The 23,936-nt window shown below is 37.2% G+C and overlaps 1 protein-coding gene across 10 annotated transcripts in view; it reads right to left on the reverse strand.

Annotated features, from left to right (window-relative positions):
- Window positions 1–23,936, reverse strand: part of SHANK2 (SH3 and multiple ankyrin repeat domains 2) — a 365,392-nt gene that overhangs the window by 136,760 nt on the left and 204,696 nt on the right. For all 10 annotated transcript variants that reach the window (XM_052810983.1, XM_052810982.1, XM_052810981.1 and 7 more), the window contains 2 exons: window positions 6,611–6,693; window positions 4,869–4,993 (listed from right to left, as the gene is read on the reverse strand). In XM_052810983.1, coding sequence (XP_052666943.1) covers window positions 4,869–4,993; window positions 6,611–6,693 — 208 coding nt within the window. The remainder of the gene's footprint in view (window positions 1–4,868; window positions 4,994–6,610; window positions 6,694–23,936) is intronic.

Genomic DNA, 23,936 nt, shown 5'->3' on the forward strand with positions numbered 1-23,936 from the left:
TTATTTCCAAGAGAGAAAAAATATCACGGCCCCATGTAGCTGCCTGAAAAAAAAAAATTTAGATTTATAACTGGTGGCAGAAGCTAGCAAAGTTCTCACTAGAAATAAGAGAAAGGCCACAGGCTAATTAATGATTACCTAAGGATGGGAAGGTTTCTATGTTGCTAAAAGGATTTAAATCAGTAACAGATACCTTTGTAAAACCACTAATTCATCCAGCCATTGAATACAAATGTAAGACATAACATTGCTATGCTTGCCAAAAATATTCAAAATGACTACAGTCTAAGTTACAACAATAAAGTTAAAAGCTCGCTTTCCAGATCAGTTTTGAAGTTTGTGTAAAGTGTCACTGGAGTAAAACAAAAATCTAACCTATTGCTAAATATGAACCTAAAGTTACTTGTGTGTGTATGTGTGTATTTAAAAAAAAAAATATTCCAGATATTTTAAATGCCTCCATAAATGCTTATTGCTACTTCCTACATCCAGTCAGAGGACAGGTATCTTTATCTAATATAATGATAAAATAATGCTGTCTGTAATAAAATGATGTCTATTTTCCACCTACCACTACCTAAAGAAAAGTTTGTACTAGTAAATTCTATAAGCTCTTGAGGATAAAGAAATACAGGCAGTTACACTACAGACCATTTTGCATGTTTTAGTACAAGTACCAACTGAACTGTGTTGCAGCAAAATGATGAGATTTCTTCTATTACCATCTCTGGTTTTGATCCTCAAATCAAACCTTAATTTTGCCTTTTTTTTCCTTTTTCTTTTCTTTTTAATGGATAATATGCTGGCTTTATCTAGTTTACATTTTAACTGGAATGTAAATAAGCAGCCATTCTATTCTGAAGACAATAACATTTCAATTTATCTGGAAAAATAAGTGATTTTATGGCACAATAATGCAAACTGCAATGCCTCATTTAGAGAACAAATGCATTATTCTGGTAAAATACTGCAGAATTAGTTTCACTTTCTAAGTATTGATATTATAACATTGTTATTTGGTATGAGATGCTCTGTGGTAGATGAAAAATCCCCACACATCGCACCATGCAACACCTGCAAAACAGCTGCACACTCATGGGTGCAACAATAAAAATAGTTAATAATCCACTGGGTCTTGATTTAGTAAGATAGTCTATATCCTACTATACTACCCCCCCCCCCAAACTATTCTGAGTTAAAAAACCTCTTCCACTTTAATGGATCTCTTTATTCAAAGATGGTTATACTTGTATACACCATCAAAGCAAATCTCAAAAGAAAACAGAACCCCAACTTAAAGAATTCTTTAAGTCACATTTTAAGGCAGCACTCTCGGAACAGTAGTATTCAGTGGTTCCTCTATATATGCTTAGTTTGACTACTACACTAAACAAAGGTAACAAAGGGTTAGGCACATAAAGATTATTCATAAATAGTAGATTTAGAGTCAGAGCTAATACATTTCTTTCTTGCAAATATTTCACATAACAAATCAAATCAACTTATGGTTCGATTTTTTCTGATCAAGCATTTACAAACTCCAGCAGGTGTACTATAGAAATCCAGCCACTCTGATGAATTAACAATGACCTACAATGGCTTTAGAATTGGTGTACACATTAATGATGGTTGTAGTTTTTTCAGTCCTCTTCTAATGGAAACCGTAATTTTTAGGTTGGATAGCACTTGCCCTAATATGTTGCTTTACTTTTATGTTTTTAATTGGGCAGATACCAAGATTCAAGAAAACATCAACTAAAATAGTGAAAAATAGCAAATAGGGCAAGCTATACAATCTCTCTCAGTTATAACAACTAAATCATAACCATACTCTGTTTCTGATTGTTTATCAAAGCTAAGAAAAATCACATGAATTGGCAACTGTTGAATTGCTTCTGAAAATCCACATATAATGACAGCTGTCTCTAGCTAACTGTTTCAGCTATAAAACTACTCATGCGCTTTTCCATTTTTTTTCATACATTTTATTTGTGCTCTGTCCAGAAAAGCCACTACACACATTACAATTTTTATCACAAAAAATATGACTGGGTTTGAAGCAAGGAGAAAAAACATACATTGACAGAAATTTCAGTGAAGAGTCTGTGAACACTATTTCCAAAGCCAAGTTTAACATTGATTTCTGAAGTCTCATGTTAATATTAATTGTACAGGTTGGACAAATCAGTATCACGTGGCTTTTCAGAAAACTTTATAAAAACTCAGTGAAATGATGCTGTGCTAACTCTGTTCTAGCTGATATCTATTCTGTTTATATGCTGAAGCAAGACAACACCTTTTCTTCTTTTTCTGTATAGATCTTTTATTTGTTCTGCTCAACATGCATCATCTTCAACGTTGAACTACTTTAGTATGCTCAGTAGCTCATATCAAAGTTTTACCCCCTTCAGAGGATCCAGGGACCATAATGACACATGAAGAAATGATGCCTTCCCTTCACCTACCCTCATGATCTCTCCTGCTTCCAAAGAAAGGATCTATCTTCCTGTCAAACCTGTCATTCCGTAGCGAGGAGTAAAGGAAAAGGTTCCCCTTATCTCCGTGACCCCAAGCCACCGAACCTCCTCGAGCAAGAGCGAAACATCTGCACTCCCTTGCATTTTGTCCTCTGCCAAACTGGACTCCCACTTCCCTAAAGCCTGAAGCTTGCCGCAAGTGTTATAAATGGGACTAATTAGGATCCTAGTTGCCCATTAACTCTTTTATTATTCATGTGACATTTATGATAAATGCATTATATTACTTACAAATGGTTGAGGTGGCACTTACACACAGCAGCATAAACTTTAGAGTCATGGGAGAAATCATTTAACAATAAGACAGACTAACTACACCAGTTATGATAACCACTCACTGCAACGTATGGTACATTTAACTCTTCTCGGTTCAACACAAGAAATGAGCATTCCTACACACTCCAACACAAGCATGGCATTCCTAGAAGCGCAGGTGGACCAGTCATTTATATTTCAACAGTAGTATCTTTTGCATTAGTGTAAATAGTTTCAAAGATGGCTTTCTATAGCTAGACAGTATTGTGCACTGCACATGTAGTTCATGAAATAGAAAAAACCCTGCCTTTCTCCAACATAAAAGTCTTCAACTACAGCAAAGTTGTGATTTCTCAGGATTACTATATCCCCTTAATTAAGTTGCAAAATTCAGAACAGAATAACCCCGATGAACATAAATTACACAGAAATAGATTTGATTTGCATGTAACAACTGCTTCTTTCAGAATGAATTACAAATATGCTGGACTGTGTAGAGTATGGATTAATGTCCTGATCCCGCAATGCATGTGCATGTTTAACTGCTCTTCTAAGCTAAGGCTAGGAGTAAATTGTCTAGAAATTACTTATAATTCTGCTTTCATTTGCCAGAAAACCAGTAAAGCTTTATGCAGAATCAGTTACCCGGACTTCTTGCATCCCTTCAGAGATGTTAAAAAAATCCATACGCACAGTTACCATTCTGTAATCCTCTCCATTAAATTACACATTATTCACCATCAAATCTATCTGTGAAATCAGCCAGTACAGACTATTCATACTTCCTATAGATTAAAAGCCTAACAAGAAATCAACTTCTAAAAATAAAGCATTGTTTAAAAAACCCCACCTAACATCAATAATCATAGTTTTGAAAGCGTCCTTGCACAGAGTACGTATCAGTACAATTTGTAAGCTGTTGTTTAACAGTTTGCTAAATGTTTATTTTTAAGTAAACAAACAGTAAGAAAAATGTACTTTGAAGACACAGATAAAAATGGACATCTATTTACTTTAGAAGTCTGCAAAGCCTGCGCTTTCATTGTTTCAATGTGAAGAAGTGGTGCAACTATTTAAAAATTCAATCACCATGGGAGTTCAATGCACACAACAAATAAAAGCTGCACATTCTATCCTCTCCCAAATGTAAAGGCCAGCTCTGCAGAAATAAATGTTGTAGCACCAGTAAATACTTTAACAAAACACATATGTGCCTGAAGAAGAAAAAATAAAATAAAATCAATAGATCTTACAGACAAGACTTGGTCGATCCATCCTGAAAGACCTATTTTCAAATACCTAGTTTCACAGAATCACAGCATCACTTTGTTGGTCATGAAAAGGTGGCGGGGGGGGGAGAGGAAGAAAATCCCGAATCATGATTTTGTTGCAAACTGGCCAGTAACACTAAAAAGGAGTACCAACTATTTCAACAAAACCTAAAATACCAACCAAAAATCCTCAGAAATATAAAACGTGAAGACATTTTTGGTATGCACAAAGAGAGTGTTTCAATATACCTTTTTTATATAGTAATTTATACTACAATAACATTTGTTCCTTATTTTTTGTATGATTGTATTTACAGTGCACTGTTGGAAATATTTAATTTCAAGCCCCAGTAATTAGCTTTATTCTCCATGGTTTCTAAACAGCACTAGACCACTGATATTTCTGATTGCAGCTGCATAGGAAGTCATTCATTTGGGTGCCTCTGTAAAAACATTTAGAAGACCACAGAATTGATAGCCTACAATAAATATTGAAATTAATCTAAACTTCAATTCAATAATGCAAAGAAGAATAAAAACTCCCAAATTTCTCTGATAGTGTGTTCCCAAATAACAAAAAGAACAAACAGAAAATTCCCAGCCAACCTGAACACTGTTCTTTTTAACTGCTTTCCCAAATGCTGTGTGAAATTTTAAAATAGATCAAGTGAAGTACATTATTGGTGTTAGTCCACTGAGCTTGCTGTTCAGAAGCATCGCACACTTTTCCCGAAGTAAATTCTACAAAGGGAACATCACTATTTCCCCAACAGAGCACTGAGAATCAAATTTCAGGATCTCCTACCTCGATCAAAAAGTCTCCAGTTCTCAGGCCAGCTTGCCATGCTACTCCCCCTTCATCCACAGATTCCAAGTACTGCAAAGCAGGAAAGGCTGGAGTTGGGGTGAATTCTTCAATTGGTGTGTCAGCTTTAAAAATAAATACCACATTAAAAAAAGAAAGTTATGGAGTGCTTGTGAATACCACTTGACTAAAGGCCCACTATTGGCCATTTAAATTGATGGTTAAAAAATGGTGGGTGCTAAAAGTAAGAGGACTCTGCCTCAGAGGATATCAAGATGCTGGGAACAGAGTGCAATCTCTCTGCAATAGCAATCCACAGGTCTTGAATTCAGAGAGAAAAATACATGCTTCGTTACTGACACAAACCAAATCAAGCTGTATGAGGCAATAGCTGGATTCTGAGTATTCCAGGATATTCAGTATTAGTTCAAGTAACCCTTTTGTATGCCTAGCAAAATGCTTGTAACTCTGGCAACATCCAACTAAAAATTATGTACTGTAGCCAGGAGAGAGCATCCGGCCGAACTGGGGATATGGGGTGGGTGGGAAAGGACGAAAGAGATCGAACTGAATTTTTTCTCTACATCTAGATGTATATTACAAAGAAGATTAACAGAAGAAATCACTTTTTAGGAAAGGAGGCACGGCAGGCCTTTTAACAGCCCTGTCTCTCTCTCTGTCACGTACACATACAAGCAGAAAAGTCCTTGGGTCTTTCACCTGAGGTGCCCTCACTGTTACAGAGAAAATCTGGGGAAAATTGTTGGGCTTACACAGAGGGAGTGACCTCTGCTCGAGGCACAGCCAACTCAAGGCAATGGGTTAGCTAAAAGGTAGCGCTACTGGCTTTCCTAGAACAACTCCAAAGAATTTTTATTTAGCTAAAATTAGAAAAGCTTTTACAACACTGAAAATCTATGGTGGCACCGGTTTAGCGGAGGGGGAACAGGGAGAGCAAAAATGATGTCCCAAGAATGAAGATATGGAATAATTTTCATGCTCAAGCAAGGCAAGGGAGAACCCATGTAAAATGAGGGGGAGCAAGAGATGGGACATACCATCATATATATTTTTTTTAAATACAAAAGGAGCAAACTGGACTGGAAGTTAAAAAGCAAAGCATTAAATAGAATGCTTTTTTTAACTCTTAAGAATGCCATTGTCATAGATTTTAGTCTACAGAAAAGTAACATGCAGTTTAACATATGAACAGCTTTTAAAATGAGCACACTACAGGCCATGCAACATACGTGCAGCTTCTGAAGATATAAAAAAAGATCATATTTTCATACTAAAACTGCACCAATGTCACCTTGCAGAAGATCCACACCTATTTAAACAAAATATCACTCTCTTGTCTATTTCTATTCGTAGACCTATTTAAATAGACTGACATTTGAAATAAAGAAGCAGGTTTTATAAGGAAAGCAGGTTTCCCATAGTTAGGTAAACTGCATAACAAAACAGATTAATGACAAAATATTACATATACCAACACAATAAAAATACAGACAAAACTTTCTCCCCCCAAAACGATTATACAGTGCTTCTCCTATGTAAAAATGCAAACTGCTTCAGACAGAAGCCGCTAAAATCCGTCTGAGTAGTAAAGCATACAGAGAATCCTGTTGTCTAGCAACCAAGTGCACCAAGAATAATTCCTGCTTATATTCAGAGATGTATAAATTTCTTCATGCCAGTGCACATCACACACACACACACACACACACAGAAGCACATACCTTTTGCCCCTCTGAGCACAAATCCAAATCCTTCATTGTCTTTTTTCTGCAGGACCACTGCCTTTTCTTCTATTATGCAGTCACTGTAGAGAGAATTCCGAGGATAGCGACCATTATTACATCCCTTCATCACCACTGTAGTAGCTGCTCCTCCAGTGTGCAGGTTCATCATCATCACAGCCCGTTAATCAAATAATATTGCAGTAACCAAGCATGGGAAAATATAGAACAAATAGTAGCGAGGGGAAGACAAAGACTAAGCTTAATGATAAAAGAGAACATGACAAAGCAACTTAAAGAGAATAAAAAAGGCAGAGAGGAAAAAGAAAGAAGAAGAAATCATGCATGGTGGTTTGTGTTCTATATGAATGACTGAATGAACATGTGATCATGTAATCTGTGGGCTAGCTAGGACTCTAAAAGGAAAAAAAGTAAGTGAACTGAATGACAGTATCATTAATAAACTCCTCAATCGTGGATGTACCAGATGCATCTTCTAGTGAAGCCAAAATGAAACCAACCAGAAGAAAAATGAGGCAGCATTTTAAATTTAAAGATAATAAATTATGATTTTATATTAGCTAACTAAAAGGCACAAATATATTCTGAAAGCTATGCCTTGCATCAAAAGCCCTTTTTCAATCCTATTGAATGTTGCATGCTGCAAGAATCCCACATGATCATCTGACAGCCTACAATGCTAACAACGTGCAGCTGCCTTGGCGTCATCAAGCACAAATTTCCACAGCATCGAGAATCTGCATAATTGAAATAGTAACAAGGCATGCACAATCAGGAAAACACATTTCTAAGGAATATTTCCCATCTTCTGATAAGCAATTAATATTATAAAACAAGGAGATGGTGTAAAGGACTATTTATGTAAGCACTATGTCCTTAAAGAGAAAGTAGCCTTAGGAATCTTACTGTCATTGGCTAAGAAAAAAGTAGACGGTAGATGAAGAAAAATACATTAAATCCACATTAAAATGGGACCTTTCATATACAGGGAACGATCTGTAAAAGCCTTAAGTTGTTTAGTGTCTCTCATTAAACATTAGGTTACTAAAAAGAAGCTCAAAGAAAAAAACAGAAAAAAAAAGATTTTGAACGCTCTTTTAAGTATAAAACAATTACACAGCACAAGTTGCAAGACATTCTTCTGAATAAAGACAGGGTCAGGGGTTAAGTATTCATGAATCGTAAGCACCGCAAAACACGCTGCTAGGTTGGCTTTAAAATACCTACAAAACTATTTAGGATAGAATGAAATATGAGCAAGTTTTCTTTTCTTTTCTTAATTTTTTACTAGCCAACAATTGTTACTACTGGTCTTGTACAGAATCTAGTCACTAAAGCATTCGATACAATAAGAGACGGCATCTGCTTCAGTGCCATTAATAATCCGGAAGGGGAGGAGGAAACTAATCAAAGAAAAATTGGTGTGACCTTTTTATTTAAAGCTCTGCACAAAGACAAGGATGATGGTATCAGGACAGCAATGGACAGCCTCCAAACTCCAGATCTTTCATGTGTCACAGGCTATCCTTTTGGTGACTTTCCAACTCTAACTGAGGGACGCAACTTCACGTTACTGCTAAAGGGATGAAATTATGTCTTCCAAACTACAAAGTATTTAAACACCACACGTGAATTAAAACTACCACAGTGGTGACTTTCTGAGCTACAGATGATAAGTATCAACAGCTTTTGAATACTGTGTCTTAACTTACTATTATTTACTGTATAATTCAGACATTACCTTTTCTTACAATTAATACCCCTGCTACGGAAAGGCTATAATAAGAAAATGTATATTTCTCGAGAAAGCCAAACGCACTCCTGTTCAGGGATATGGGGTTGGGATGGAATATGCAGCCCTCAGAGCCCATACTGTACCACTGAAGCCCTCCCTCAGTGTCCTGATGTCAGAGAAACTGCCTGAACCTACAAGCGTACCGGCTTATTTTCGTCATTTCACCACTCACGTTTTCAAGGTGGGACCCCATACCTATCCACTGAAGAGTCAACACTAGAGCTGTGTCCACCCTTTTTCTTAATACATGCTCAAACTGATAAAACCCATTTCCTTTAAGTTTCCTTGTAAACAATTAATAAAAGTTAGAAGGCTACTTTTGAGAACCTAATCATAGAAAGTGTTTGGTTCAAAGAAGAGCCCTCCTCTCCCGTACCCAAATCCCACTCTCATCTCAATTCATTAATATCAGGAATTCAGAAGCCTGTTAGCTAGGTACCTTGTCAAACCTTGCTCTGATTCTTTCATTTTTGTTGACAAAACCAAACAAATTCATAATATCATTCCTTAAAGAGCTGAAGGCTGAAGTTCCAAAAGCAGTCCTCAGAAAACTCAGGATCAATTCACCTGATCAACATTAGGCATCTACACCTAAAAAAAGGCATCTAGGGTACTTTCACAGTCAGCTAATGAAATGAACAGGCATTTTCAAGTTACGCTCACTTCATCCTAATGTAGAGGTCTATGACTGTTCAGATTAATAGTAGGAAAACCACCTATGATTTTCTTTTCATGTATAGCACATTTATTGCATAAACTACCTAGTTTTACACTTCAGTTTAGACATTGAAAGTGGGAATACTAAATTGCTAAAATTTTACAAAGTTTTGTGTCTTACGTGCAAGGAGGAGGCGAAAGGGAAGGGAAGGAGAAGCGCAACGTGAAATTTTGGTAACAAAATATACAAACTGATCTCTATTACTTGACAAATACCGCTTACTAATACACTGTTTCAGTCATGTACTACATAACAAAAACTCCATCACAGCCTGTAAGGCAAAAATGTAGGTTTGAAAAAATCAGATGTGTAGCCATTTCTTCTCATTTACGTGCTAGGAGAAGGGGACCTGCAATAATCTTATGGCATGAGCAGTTTAAATTTGTTTAAAGCAATCACAGAAAGCAAATTGATTCTCTACACGCAGCCCAGTGCTGCAGAGCTAAGAACTAGCAGCAGGAAAAGGATGGAAAACAAACATGCACACACAAATGAACCGAGAGAAGGGGGCAGAAGAGGGGAAAAGAAGTTTAACCTCTGACTGTTTGCCGTATCGCTTTTTGTTTGCTTTGCCACAACAGGGTTCCCTTATCTCAATGTCAGACTGGACCTCTTCACTGAAGACATGCTGAAGGTCTGTTCACAGTCTACCTGGTCTTGGCAGGCAAAGCGGTGCCAAATGTAAAAGTAGGTCAAAATTTCTCACAATGAGCCTTCTTGGCAGCATTTCTTTGATCCTGAAGGTGGTGTAAATACTTAGCAACAGAATGCATATAGGGTATAGCTACCAGTGACAAATAAAGGTGACGTTATGTTACAAGCCCGTTCAGAGGTCTGAGCTCAAGCAAGAGGAGGAGGCATTTCTTCACAGATGCTTTGAGTACAGCGTATGGCTCTAGATGAGGCTGAACAGTCCCTGCTATCTGTGATACGCCAAATTTCAACAGGTAAAATCCTTAAAGTCCATTTCTGTCCCATCTCAAACTGCAATTAAACAGTGTCCATTTCAGAGACGAGTTTTCAGAATATTGCTAGTTCCGTATTATGGTAATAAAATGAGTGATTTTAAAATCAATAGCTCATTACCTAAATAGGGCACACATTACTTTGACTTTGGGCTGTATAAGTCCAAGATTCATTGCCTACAAAGTTAAATGCAAAATACATCCTATCAAGTGCAGAATATTTCTGCATGAAGTACAATCTTAAATATAAAAACTTCAGGCTAAAATAAAGTCAATCTAAAATCACTTTTGCTTTATCCAAACACTAAATATTAGAAAATATACTTGTTCATCGGTTCATGTAGCTTCCCTAACACTTTAAGGCTCAAGAAGTGTGCAGAGGTCTCAGAATTTCCATAATTTTACAGACTTACCAATGGAGAAAGGGAAATAAAGAGATTTACCCATGGTCAGACAGACACCTGAGATTTGAATTCAGCACTGTTATGTTCAACATAACAACCATCATTTGTGTAGACTTGTCAAGACAGCAAGAATTTCTACTTTGCTAACAGCCCATTAAGACAATACTTGAGGAAGGAAGTAGAAATGTCAAGTCCTTCATAAAGATCTGTATGAAGAAAATAAAGGTTGAAGCACAGGTTCCTGATGGAGGCAAACCCATGAAACCTAGTTTCCATTTCACAACTAGAATAACTACACCTTATCTTAAAGCATCACTTATTGCAAAAGTTGAAATACTAAATTGCAGAGGTGGAAACTATCAAGACCACAGAATATGTTTAGGCAAGTTTGTATCACGTGTATCGCTGCTGAATTCAATCTGAAAAACAGCATGTAGCATACACTCCACTGGAAATGATCATCATTATCTGGAAACAAAAATGGCTATTTGGTATATTGTCAACCTCTCCCTAAGGCAGAAAAAAATGAATTTAAATAGGAGTTATTTTCCTGATTCTCTCCAATCGTGCATCCCCTAGAAATGTAATCTAAGTCTAACCTTTTCAGCTTTAACAAAGTGGACTACAGCCTTCCAAGGCAGAAAAGTTATCTAACAGATTACACATGAGATCCAAAGAACCAGTTACAACCAAATGAGTAGCTTTCTCAGCCCACAAACCCCTCAGTCAGATGGCTTGCTCTATCCTTGAGTGAGAAGTTATTCTCTGCAAGTTCATTTCTTTCAGTTGGCCAAGTAAATCCAAATCTCTTCATTAGATCTTTTTTATGTCCTCTCCTCAGTACTCTTGCAATTTCAATCTTTTCGAAAGATCTACTGAATTCACAGCTAGCTACATGTTAGAAGGATCAAATCACAGCCCAACAATAATGGAAATGCCTTTTTTGTACCTTGCCAGATGCAATAAAACAATATCTAAACCATTCCATAAATTTATATACAATGTCAGAAAGCAGTCGCACTAATTCCTTTAGGCTAACATAGTCAATTTATGGTGGTTATGTTCAAGCCCATAGAAGGGCATTTGGGAAATCTATTCAAGAGGAGCTCTTTACTGCCTGTTCCGACAGTCCATCCGTGTAAAAGCACATAAAGAATGTTCTCTTCATATTTTCCTTTTTGGGGGAAGTTACCTGTCCTGATATCATATAAAATGGAAATGATATCTACAGCAAATCTTATTGTAAGATATAACAGACTTCCAGTGGAAAAACTTTTGCTGTCATTGCTGGAAGGGGTCAACCTTACTATTTATAGTCATCTGCTGTAATGACTCCAGGAAAATTGGCTAATCCTAGTAATTAAGGCCTTCAAGATTAATGAAGACTCTCTCTGTGATTGCTCAAGTTTCCCAGGCATTGATCATCCAGCTGTAGGTCTTACAGAAGAGCTTTCACAGCTCTTGCATAACATGCAGAACAGCAATCACTTGTTCAAGAGGTATTAGCTACACCAGTGAGCATGGCTCTTTGCACAGCAAATAGGAAAATACATAGATGGTCCCTACCTAACCCACTTACAACCCAAACAGAAACAGCAAGATGTAGTCAACTGAATATTCAAACTCATAGTAACCTCTCTGTAATATGTTGTCGTTGCATGCTGAGATTCCCTCATGTGATGATGTCTTTCATTGCATTGCAAGGCAATTTGTCTTAAGAATGTGTTGTTTGGTAAATATATGATACAGCTTTGAACAACAACATGTTATTACGCTAAAGAATAATTCACAGCCCGGTGCTACTGCCTTTGATAGAATCTTTTTGTAGTTTCTCATGATAACATCTTTAATAACCAATAATAATTTCCAGCTATTTTGGTCAATCATGTTTTACCATTTTTCAGAATGTGTGTTTACTTTCTATAATTTGCTTTTTTCAACTACTTATTCCCACCTTCTAGCAATATACTCTTACAGGAGATATTCAGTAAAAACACAATTACATATTTTGTCCTGCCTTGTGTCAAAAGCGCATGCGTAGCGCTTACTCTGTACAACTGATCAATCCTGCCAATAAAATTTTCAGTCATATAAGACAAGTCTAAATGATTTCCCTTTAGCGTGTATGTATATCTGGAAGTTTATAGCAAGATGTGTTTGGGAGGAAGGCAGTAAGAAAATATTTTCAAATGGATGGTTGATAAGTACCTCAACATTACACTCAAGGAAGACACAACCTGTCATTAGAACAGAAATACTGGAGAACAGTAAACTTTAAGTTGATAAACTCCTTATTAGGTAGCTGAAGGTAGAAGTCCAAGGAGTATAATGATGGTACAATAATTAAAATATCATGGAGAAGGGATGAACAGAATCACATAGAAGAACAAAAAACACAGAGTCGTCCTTTCTGCTCTTCCATACCTGAGGCCAAGAGATTGTCACAATAGGGTATCTAAGTAAAAATATTGTTTCCTTCCTTTGCAGTGTTTGACTTTCCCCTTTCTTCTCCTTAGCACCAAAGCCATCAGAATCGTTTGTAGGAACTCACAGATGTAATTGTTTCTCATTTCTTCAGATAGGGTATTGGGGCACAGGCCTACATTTTCTTCCATGGAGCTACTGTACATAAAGTGGAGTTAGGCTGAAGTTGAACTGTTTCCCCAAACAATTATTTGTTTCCCAAAACAATTATTCATGATCCAGAATTCTCACATCAGTACAACATTTACTGTTAAAACTGAATTAGATGAATTAGAGGTCATATTTGGAGGTAACAAAGCTGCCCATCCATAAAAGCTAATACAGTTCTCAAAATACCCTTTAGTGTCTTCAAAATAGTTACACTGGAGAGTAAGCATTATTTCATCAGGCATTCACAATGGCAACGACTCCAAGTCATTTTGCTATTTCACCAAAAACACAATTACAAAATCAGGGCTGCATATGGACATGCAGCCTGGAATAAAATGCTTAGTGCTATGTATGGATTCCAGCTCCACAGGTGCTCTCAGAGAAACTGCAGCATCCAACGACAGTATCTTTACTAGCATTTCCAACAGCTGGTTGTGTGTCAATGCCTTACTGGCACAGCTGCCACTCAAGCAAAAAAACAGAGAAGGAAAAAAAGACCGACACCACTACCCTTACACTATTCTCTCTGGCTTTATAATTTGTAGCAATTAACTTCAAATTGCAATAGAAAGGACATATCCTAATTTCTCCTCAGCCAACTTTACATTTCCTCCATGGCTAAATGGCTAACTCAGCATAGCCATGTCTTCCTCAGCTGGCTACATTCAGGCCAAGTAAAGGAACGGGAAAAAGAGAGGATGCTTCAGCCATACTCCTATATACTTCCTATATTCATATATTTGTCTTTCCGATCTCCCGTACCAGTGCTGTTTCTACAGAGTTCAGTAAACATCACGTAGAGATCTTTGATCATGAGAAACGCAAGTCTGCGTATTTTCCATTGCAATTCATTTGTTGATGAAAGAGGTATGTGCCAAACTGTAGCATGCCATAAAAGACATTTAGACATTCCCTAATTCCTATATTGCACAGGTCTATACTGCATTGTGAGGAAATTACAGACTAAAACCTGACTGGGCATATAACTCCTTCCACACTTTTAAACAAGTAATCAAGCCATCTTTATTGGATTTTGAATACTTGATACCCTTGGTAAAAATGAACAGTTCTTCACTAAGTTACCAAAACCACCAATACCAGTCATGCAGTGTTTCCATAAGAATTAGGAAGTCAGAAAGATTGTGCTACTTTTTCCAGCCCTGTGATTGTCGAGTTGCCCAAAAGATTAACCATAATTACAAAGAAGCAACCTATGTTAAAGAAAGTAACACTGCTATATATTTCAACAAATTTATGCTATAAAATGTTACACAGAAATATAGGTTTTAAAAGAGGAACATTAAATTTTATGACACAAGTACAAAGAAGTTACACAATTTCTTTATATAGAACCAAGGAGAAACTTCCTCTCTCTGTGTATGCATATTAGTCCACGTTTTCTTATCCAGCCTTTAATTACACTTAATATCATATTTTTTGGTGTGTAGGAGAAGGGAGTAGGTGACCTAAAGTAATACCCAAGTCAATCGATTTGGCTAGTACTACTTTTGGGTTTTTTCCCTGTTTTTACCTTAAGTTGCTGAAACTGTAGCCACTAAAGTAACGTATTGATATAGCAGAACAGGCAGTCAAACAACTTCCTGGAACCATAAATCATCCAGTAAAAGCCTGATTTTATATTTTACAGAAATCTCAGGACAGGATATGAAGGGAAAAAAAAGTCAATGGTCAATATATATAGGATACATATGTACCTATAGGTATGGATCTCCATATATGAATATACACACACACACACTATATATACACACAATTCAAGGGGTATACATAGCTTTTTTTGAGAGAAATGTTAGTATTCTCCTGCATCTGCACTGGCAGGGAGAAAACAAAAAAGCATGGTGGGCTGAGGAGAGTGGCAAAGTGAGCTCAAAAAAAGAAAGGCTTCATTCCCCTATCTTAATTAATTTCATTTGCATTTAAAAAATAAATAGTCAATTCAAGTACCATACATGACAAAGTAAAAACTAAACAAGAAACATTAAGGCAGGTATTGTTCTAGTATAGAACATGAGAGTTTTATAACGCAGAGTCCTTCAAACCGTTTCATATAGTTGTTCCATTAACGTACTAGTATTTTGGGCTACAGCACACTCCACTTATACCTAATACTTACTAGGAATTTTCAGCTGTAATTATCAAGCATTTGAGCGATCTAAGCCTGCATTATGAAAACATTAATATTTGTTGCTCATACTATGAGCTTTGAACAAAAGGAAGAATAATAATAATAATAGCTTTTAATAACAACACTGCTTTTCTATATAGGTTTTTTTAATCAATAATTTTCTGAATATTTTGCTAAAGGTGGTCAGTATTATCACAGACAACCACAGCAACAAGGAAAAGAACGTGTTCAAGGTCAGCAAATAGGACAAGTAACAAAGGTAGAACCAGGGAAGTAAATCCAGATCTAAGACAACAGTATGAGTGTACAAAACCATAACTACATATAACAATAAAGATTTTCTTCAGCCGATGCAGCATCTGAACTAGTTCATAAAGCTTGCTAATCAATCTCTATGCTTATCTCGGAGCTGGCATACATCAGACAGGACTTTGAATTTTTTCCTTCCCTTTTTAGAGCGAGCCACTGGAACATACGCACAACCATGCTGGGCCGGACACATGTCGGTCCTTGGAGCCCAACATCCTATCTCTGCCAAAGGCCAAAAGCGCGTAAAAGATGGGCAAGCACTTTTGGTGCTTCCCTGAAGTACTCCACCAGCTCCCAACCAAGCTGTGCTACTTGCTCCTTGTCTTACTGAAAACCATCGTACACTCTATTCCCTTCTTCTTGTACAGTTTTGTCATCATGCTTTGGGACATGCACATTCCATGGTAATACAGGAGATTATATCTGTTTTCCTCAGGATCTCTTGATCCGTGTTTCTCTAATACCCTTTAGTCACACTTCGAGTAAAAAAAAAAAAAAAAAAGGTGCTTTACTAACACTTTTAAAATGTGTTACAAGGCCCTTAAGGTAGCAGTTTGACAGTGCAGGTCTCTATAAAAATTATTAAACTCACTATACATTTCAGTATCATACCTTGATTTGCTCACTCAGCCATTCAGAGAGTCTAAACATACTAATGACTAAACATAAATAAATTATGAAATAGGGGAAAGGCACTGGTGATTTCAGGACTGGTGATAACCATGAGTTTCAAACTAGTTTTAAGGGATCCCTCAGGGTTTCCATCACACTCTGCTCTGATGAGCAGGAGGAACTATCGCCCTCCTGTCCTGCATTCCTTGGAAACTACATACAGCTCTAACCACAAGAAGGCTGAACAACCCTGACTGTTCTTTACAGACATAAGTATTCCACTTAAAATTCTAGATTGTACAAGAAGTGTATAGTGCTTTAATCATCAGTGTTAAAATTCCTGTAAAATTTTATGACAGTTTAGTATAAGTTGTGTTACAAGTAAGTTTCAAGCTCTGTCTCAAAACAAATGAGGTATTAACAAAAGCATAGAGGAAAGTTTTTCTGAAAACATCTTCCCACTTTTTTCTTCTCCAAGAACTTTAAAAATACAGTATAGAGTGAGAAACTTTGATTTTCCAGGATTTTACTGAAAATACATTAAGAAGTTATTTCAATTAGAGTTTAATTGTCACATATCCGTTTAAAAATCCTAACCACCATATTATTTTACAATCTCAATGGCACCAAAAAGGAGGTGGCAACTCTACCTTTTTTTCTGAACTATATTCTCCCCTCTCTCCATTTCTCTAATTATACTAAGCCCTTGAGTTATTTTAAGCCTACTCCAAATTTTGTTTACTTATCTGCAAAACAGCTTGAGAAATGTCCATCTTAACAGCTTTCCTGTCCAACAGTATCAGAATTTTCAGCAATCTTGTCAAAGCATGGCCAGTTTAGCCCACAAATTTGGTAGCAGTGAGAAATCACTGACTTTACAGATACCAGCTGATGAAGAGAGAGAACTCCGCTTTATTTAAACTGGCCGTTACTTTTCTTAATTAAGTGAATGTTGAACTGGAATCTCTCCTTATTGCCCCTTTTCCTTTGACATTCAGCTATAGCTCGCTGGTTGCACTGACGTGCAATTTCTGGAAATACGAAGCTTTTATTTTCTAAGTATTGGACACGGTAAAAATTTTGGCTTATCATTTCAACTCAATTGAACAGCTAACTTAAGATGCATAGAGTTTAATTGTAAGTGTATTTCAGAATTTATGATATCTGAAGTGTTTACAGTAAAGGTATAAACCACCTCTGCTATAGTTAGAACCGTTCTACAAATCTGACAGTGCAACACTGTAAGTCTTTGGAAATGCTAGTTTAAAGGATCACACAATCTACTCAATATCAGCCCTAGTTTTCAATTGTAGCACTAAACGCTTAATTCTGAGACCTGTTATCTGTGCCCAACATGCTTTTTTTTTATTTAAAAACCAGAGAAATTACAAGACACATGGGTGACAGTCTTTTTTCTAAATATGCAGTTACCACTATTTCCTAGTGCACGTATTTAACTTAACATTCACTATTCTGTTCAGAATTTTGCCATGAAAACAGTTTTAGTGAAATGCTTATCCATTAAAGCAAATTTTTTGTTGATATACTTTAGTCTAAATTAAGCCTTCGCTACACATTATTTCTGCAGAACACAGGATGAAATTTTATATCAGAGAGAGCAGGCACCCCCAGCAATATCACCGACTATTCAATTGGTATATCTGCCAATCATTCAAATATAGCTTCCCCACCTGCAGGCCACAACCTCTGAGGACAGAGCTAGCATCTGTCTCTTGGCTCAGTGAAAGAATAATAGTTTCAGAAGACTTGGATAAAGAATCACTCCAGCCGCCAGGTTCTTGGCATTCATCAGCAATACAAGGTATGGGTTTAAGTCAAAGCAGTCTAACGCACATGGGACTCAAGCCCAGATCTTCTTTATTCCAGGTGAACACCTTGACACAAGCTATTGCTTGCTCTTTAGCGGGTCCCTCCTTGTAGGGTTTTACCTCACTCAGTTTATAAAGAAATACAACTCCAGCACATCTATTTTGTCCCAAGACAAAACGAGACATCCTCCTCCCATCAACCTTATGTTTTGCACAATGGAAGTGACCAGCTTTACTTAGAGCATGAAAGGCAACCCCTTTCTGACTTGTCAATAGTTTCTTCTTTTAAGAGGAAAAAAAGACATATGTTGTCTGCCAGTCACCCTTAGAATTTGCCTTGTAGATCAAATCCTGCAAACGCAACAAATATTTGGGAAAATCTGGCTGGAAAGAGGAAAAAAAAAAAGTGGTTTAAATTATTGCTCCCACTGGAGGAAAGCCCACAGATCAAGCTCAACAGTTATTTGTTCCTTTTGGCCTGCCAAAACTTAAAAATGCATCACTTACAATCAGAGGCACCATATGTCAGCTTTTGCTCATCTAGTGATTAGGTGAGAGGAAGGCAGCCAAAGGTGTAGTGGGGCAGGGAATTAAAGGTCACAGAGGAAGCTAAGTCATCGCAGTGGAGGCTAGAAGACAGGATTGTAAAACACTAATTGTCAGAAACTTAATCGTTCTCCTTTTCCCTGAAAACCAAACATTTTATTCTCCTGTTTTCCCCTGCTCTATCCTTGCATCTAATTATGTGGCTCCTGTTTCTAACTAACCTGGTATCACACCCTCACAATCTTTTCTTGGTGTCCTCACCTTCTGTCATTTCCACTCCTTTTTCCTATATATTTTTTTTTAATTTTCTCTATTCTAATTTAGAAAACTATTCCTCCCCATGCACAGGACACAGGCTGCTGCTTTCAGTTCTGACATTTAAATCCATCCTGTCCTCCAGCATCAGGTCAGAGGAGTTACAGGGAAAATACTGTTGAGCTTGAGAGTATCAGTCACTGTGCAGGAAATGGCACGTCCACCAAACCATGGCCCTTGCCGTCAGGATCTTCTGTACCCAGAGTTACACAGTTAGGTTTTCACTAGCGCTAGAGGTAGATCCTTAAGGTCTTTCAGAACAAGCATTTTAATTTTAAATTTTGGAAAGGCTATATATTTTTTTTTCAACTTTGGTCTTGGAAGCTGTTGGTCTTTCTTTGCTAACACTTTACCGCTAAAAATTTAGGCAACTATCTAGCCCCAAAAATGTCTGCCAAATTCTAATCATTAGTTACAAAATCATTAGTTACAAAACCATTAGTTGCTAAAAGCAGGATCTTACTGAAGTGCTTTAAACAAACTTCACTATTAAGGCAGCAAACAACTTCAAAATGCACTTGCAAGTCCATGGAAACTCTTACCACTCACCATATAGTTTTGCATCTTACTGTAGTTGTATTAGACTTTAATATTGCATCTTCATGCAATTATATTACAGATTTCAAAGAAGAGATACTACAATTCAAATACATGCATGGACACACGCACCCTTTTTACCTCCTATTTTAGCAATTACTTTAAATATTTTCTGTAGTCACCAACATAAAAAGCTCAGTCGTGGCAGCACACAACAGCAGGGGAGGCAAAGAGCAAAGCTGTTTATTAGCAAGTAAGATCATTTTCATTAGAAATTAAATAACTGTAAATGGAAAACTTCACATTTTACATCTCCACCTGTTCCACAAAATCTACAATGCCTTAATTATTGCTTAAACATATATGTAATTTTCCAAATTATATTAAATTATATTCTTCAAGTTAATGAGGCACAAGGTATTAAAAATGAACTACCCTCATCTTTCTGCCTCACACATTGAGAGCAGTTCAGTGCTATCAGACTATTATACTCACAGTAAATCAATTCATTCAGAATAGGCATCAGGCAAGGCCAACAAAATATCTTTAGAAATAAAGTGACAATGCACACACACAAAACATTTTACACGCTTTGTTTTCTATACTTTGGTTGGTGCTGACTGTTCTCTATGCCTAAAGAACCAAGAGTATCACCTATGCAGAGATCTTAAATCATTAAAATCTCAACAAGCATTCAGATGTAACCACATCACTATATCACATGGTTATACCTATATATCTATTTCATTACAACTATGAGCATACTCAGATATTTTTTGCTACCATCTCCCAGACAAAAATTGAGCTACGTATATATGTAAATTTGCTGGTTTTACTTCCTTCCAACAGAGGAAACCAAGAATTATGTTTAAAATATATGCCTGCAGCTAAGAACTGTAAAATCACTTTCAACTTATTATCAATGCATCAATCCCAGAGTAAAGGAACAGAAATCATGAATTTATTAAGAATGAACAGCATCCATTTTAATACCCTTACTCCAGTTCCTGCAAGACATCAACTGAACAGTACAAACTTCACAGAAAACATTAGTACAGTGGAACTGGTGCCATCCAACAGAAAAACAAAAAGTGTCAGTTATGTCAATGCAGAAAGACCTATTCTTTATGTAACGATACTTCTCTCAGCGTCTCCCTCACTGTTCTGCAGGCCTAGGGAGAACCAACATGAAAATGTGGCAAGCAGGATATAAAAAATAACAACAGCTCTTATACATTCCTCCAATTTTTATAAAGAACCATTTGCCAGGATTTAACAGATTGCTGCTGACGGCTGCGCACAAGCAAGGAGCACTCAGCAAGTACATACGCTAGATGCACCGCAACACGGTAACGGGATTACTGCTAAGCCATTACCAGGAAAGGGTCCCTTAGCTCCCTGCATAGCGTTACATACCTCATGACTTGCAATGACCAGAATTCTTCAAAAGGTTTCCATCCGTTTTAAATATATATTTAAAGAGATGAATATTGTACTTTTCCAGAAGGAAGACAATCTATTTATGCCAAATATCCACATTAAACCAGGTATCGAACTAGATGAAAGTATTTCGGCATCAAATTGAGAGCTTCCACTAAAAAAAGTGTAATTACTGTGTAACACACCTATTAAGACAGCACATTTACATCACAACTTTGGGACCAAGACTGAGGTATTCAACAGGTCACTCCGTGGATTGAAAATAAAAAAAGAAAAAGCACTACACAGCATGCTGAATTACAGGGGTAGACAGCTTCAGCTGTGCCAGAGTCTCTCTGAGCTGTCTAGGATTAAAGCTTATACTGCTCTATCCGACAGTGCAGATGACAACATCAACAGAAAAATGCTGGGACATACAGCTGAGAAGAATCTCTCATCTCTCATTTTTGTTAGGTGTTTGTATGTAAATTGGCTTTTGAGGAGTTGCTTCTGTCAGCTTCTATGTTCCTGAGACACGGATGCTGCCACCTGACTCCAAGTAGGGACACTAGGGTTAATGAATTAAGCTTTTAATTAAGCTTTCTTACACATACCTCCCAGACTACACAATCCAATTTACCTCTTTTTCTTCATCCAGAAAAACAGAACTAAAACCAGAAGGCAAATCAATTTGGTCCCATCATTAACTTTGTGGCAAAAAGCCTTTGAAAAAGGTTATTTATTATTACATCCTCTCCTGTGAGCTTCTTAATACTGCTGTAGCCATAGGATGTCAAGAAGAGGCACCAAGAAAGCTTCTCCCATGCAGTGATTAGTACCAGTTAAAGTGGTTAGGAAAAAAAAAAGCAAAAAGACGTGAAAGTCAATTGTACTGTGAAGAAAGGGAAGACACAGAACAGGCAGGAAATCTTACATTTATATCGCATACTTCATAACTGCATTGAAACTGGCGTTCAATTATGCTATTGACTTTTGCTATTTCACTATTCTGTTGGGGGTGGGAGGGAGATGGTGCAATTAACGCAGTAGAAAAGTTTCCACTGCTGTGTTCTAAAGTTTCCAAATTCATTAAGGCAACTGGTTCATGTTTTCCACCAAATCAAGTTTATAATCTTTACACAGGACCAAAATTGCTCATACAATTTATGTCTCCAGAGTATGAAAACTAAGTTACCACTTTATCATCAGTCACATCACATTTAAAAAGGTGCTAACATTTCACATTTGAAATTAAACAACTAATTAATTTCACATATTTTAATGTGGTAACTTAATTTTGTCTTCTCTGATTTTCCTGACTAAACAATTCACTGTCCTATCTTGAGAGAACTAATCAATTCCCCCACTTCATTTAAAAAGCAGATAAAAATTAATCATTTCTAAAGGTTTACCTTATTTTTAGTTTTTTGAAAAATAAAGAATTCTTTAAAATTCCAACATCCATTCTATGCCTTAGCAATAATTTCTGTTATTAAACTGGAATTCAACCTCGATGAAATAACTGATTTAAGGCCTATAAATAATTTTCTTTGAATTAAAGGTAGTCCTGAACTTTAACTAGACTTCTGAAGAATATTTATAATACTTTGGAAGCTTTCGCTTTGCTGGTCACAATATTACCCATCCAGCCTAGACAAGACCGACCCAAACAAACATTTTTCCTAACAAACTCCATGGGATCCGCCCCTGCCCCAGCTCTCAGAAAGAATGTCCCATGGTTGTCTTGACCACTGCCGACCACAAATACAGGGAAGATGCAAAACTCCAGAGACGTGTCAAAGCAGTCTTACATCATCTCCTTGAAACTTTCGTTGGTATATCTGCTCTTTAGGACAAGGGGTAATGGTTTTAAACTAAAAGAGAGTATAGATTCAGACTAGATAGAAGGAAGAAATGTTTTACGATGAGGGTGGTGAAACGCTGGAGCAGGTTGCCCAGATTGGTGGTGGATGCCCCATCCCTGGAGACATCCAAGGTCACGTCGGACGGGGCTCTGAGCGACCTGATCTAGCTGAAGATGTCCCTGCTCGTTGCAGAGGGCTTGCACTAGATGACCTCTAAAGGTTCCTTCCAACCCAAACTATTTGATGATTCTATTCTATGATTCTGTGATTCTTCTGTGCCTGCTTTCTGTTCCTCTCGGTGGCTCTAAGGCATGTCAAGCAAGCACAGCCTCGGGCCATGGCGCTTCCTGGGCTCTGACACCATGGGTGCTGCCTGCTTGCTCCATCTGGGGAGGCAGAAGGAAACTTTGCTCGTCCCACTTGCCACCCCAGCCTCCAGAGCTGCAGCCCAGGACGAATGTCCAGGGACACGTATTTACTCCGGTTTGTCCAATAAGAGCTCCTGCTAGCATAAGAAACTTGACCCTCTCTCACATGTATGCCATTGCAACAAAGCCTATCCTTCTGTCGCCATTTGTCCATCTTTATCAGATTAAAGGAAAATGATTGAAAGTAATTAGTTCTTAAAAGGTTTTAATAAAACAGGAAAGGAATCCATGTAAAGGAATGTCAGCAGTAGCAGCGCGTGACAGCTGCAAGAGACAACATCATTTTTGCATAACAGAATTAATGTATCCCATCAGCATTTAAAGCAGATAATACATTAGACCTGGTAGTTTCAAATATTATATTTGTATGATATTTAATGACTATTTGTACTGGCAAGCAAGTCTCACTGCCTTTCTATGTATTAGTAAGCATAGTACCCATTTTCCTGAAGTATTAATGTATGGATAACTGATCTCTTATGCAAAACTGAAATAGGATTTAATGAACCTCCATTACTCAAGCTGCACATTTTCCTAAAGATGAAAAATGCCATGTACAATGTGTTTTCCTGCATGTGAATAAGCCCATTAATATAGATTTCTGAACAGAGTGTTTCTGCTCAGCAATTTTTGCCCTTTGGGAGGGGGAGGGAAAAAGAGAAGGGAGCAAACACTTCCCCTCACTCCCCCACATCATCTCCAGAAAGGAACTGGATAGGCTTTGTTCGTCCTTTGGTTTCAAAGCTCTTCTTAGTACACAGGCACAATTGCCTTCTGACAAAT

The sequence above is a fragment of the Harpia harpyja genome, chromosome 16, assembly GCF_026419915.1.
Source record: "Harpia harpyja isolate bHarHar1 chromosome 16, bHarHar1 primary haplotype, whole genome shotgun sequence".
In the NCBI taxonomy this organism is placed as follows: domain Eukaryota; kingdom Metazoa; phylum Chordata; class Aves; order Accipitriformes; family Accipitridae; genus Harpia; species Harpia harpyja.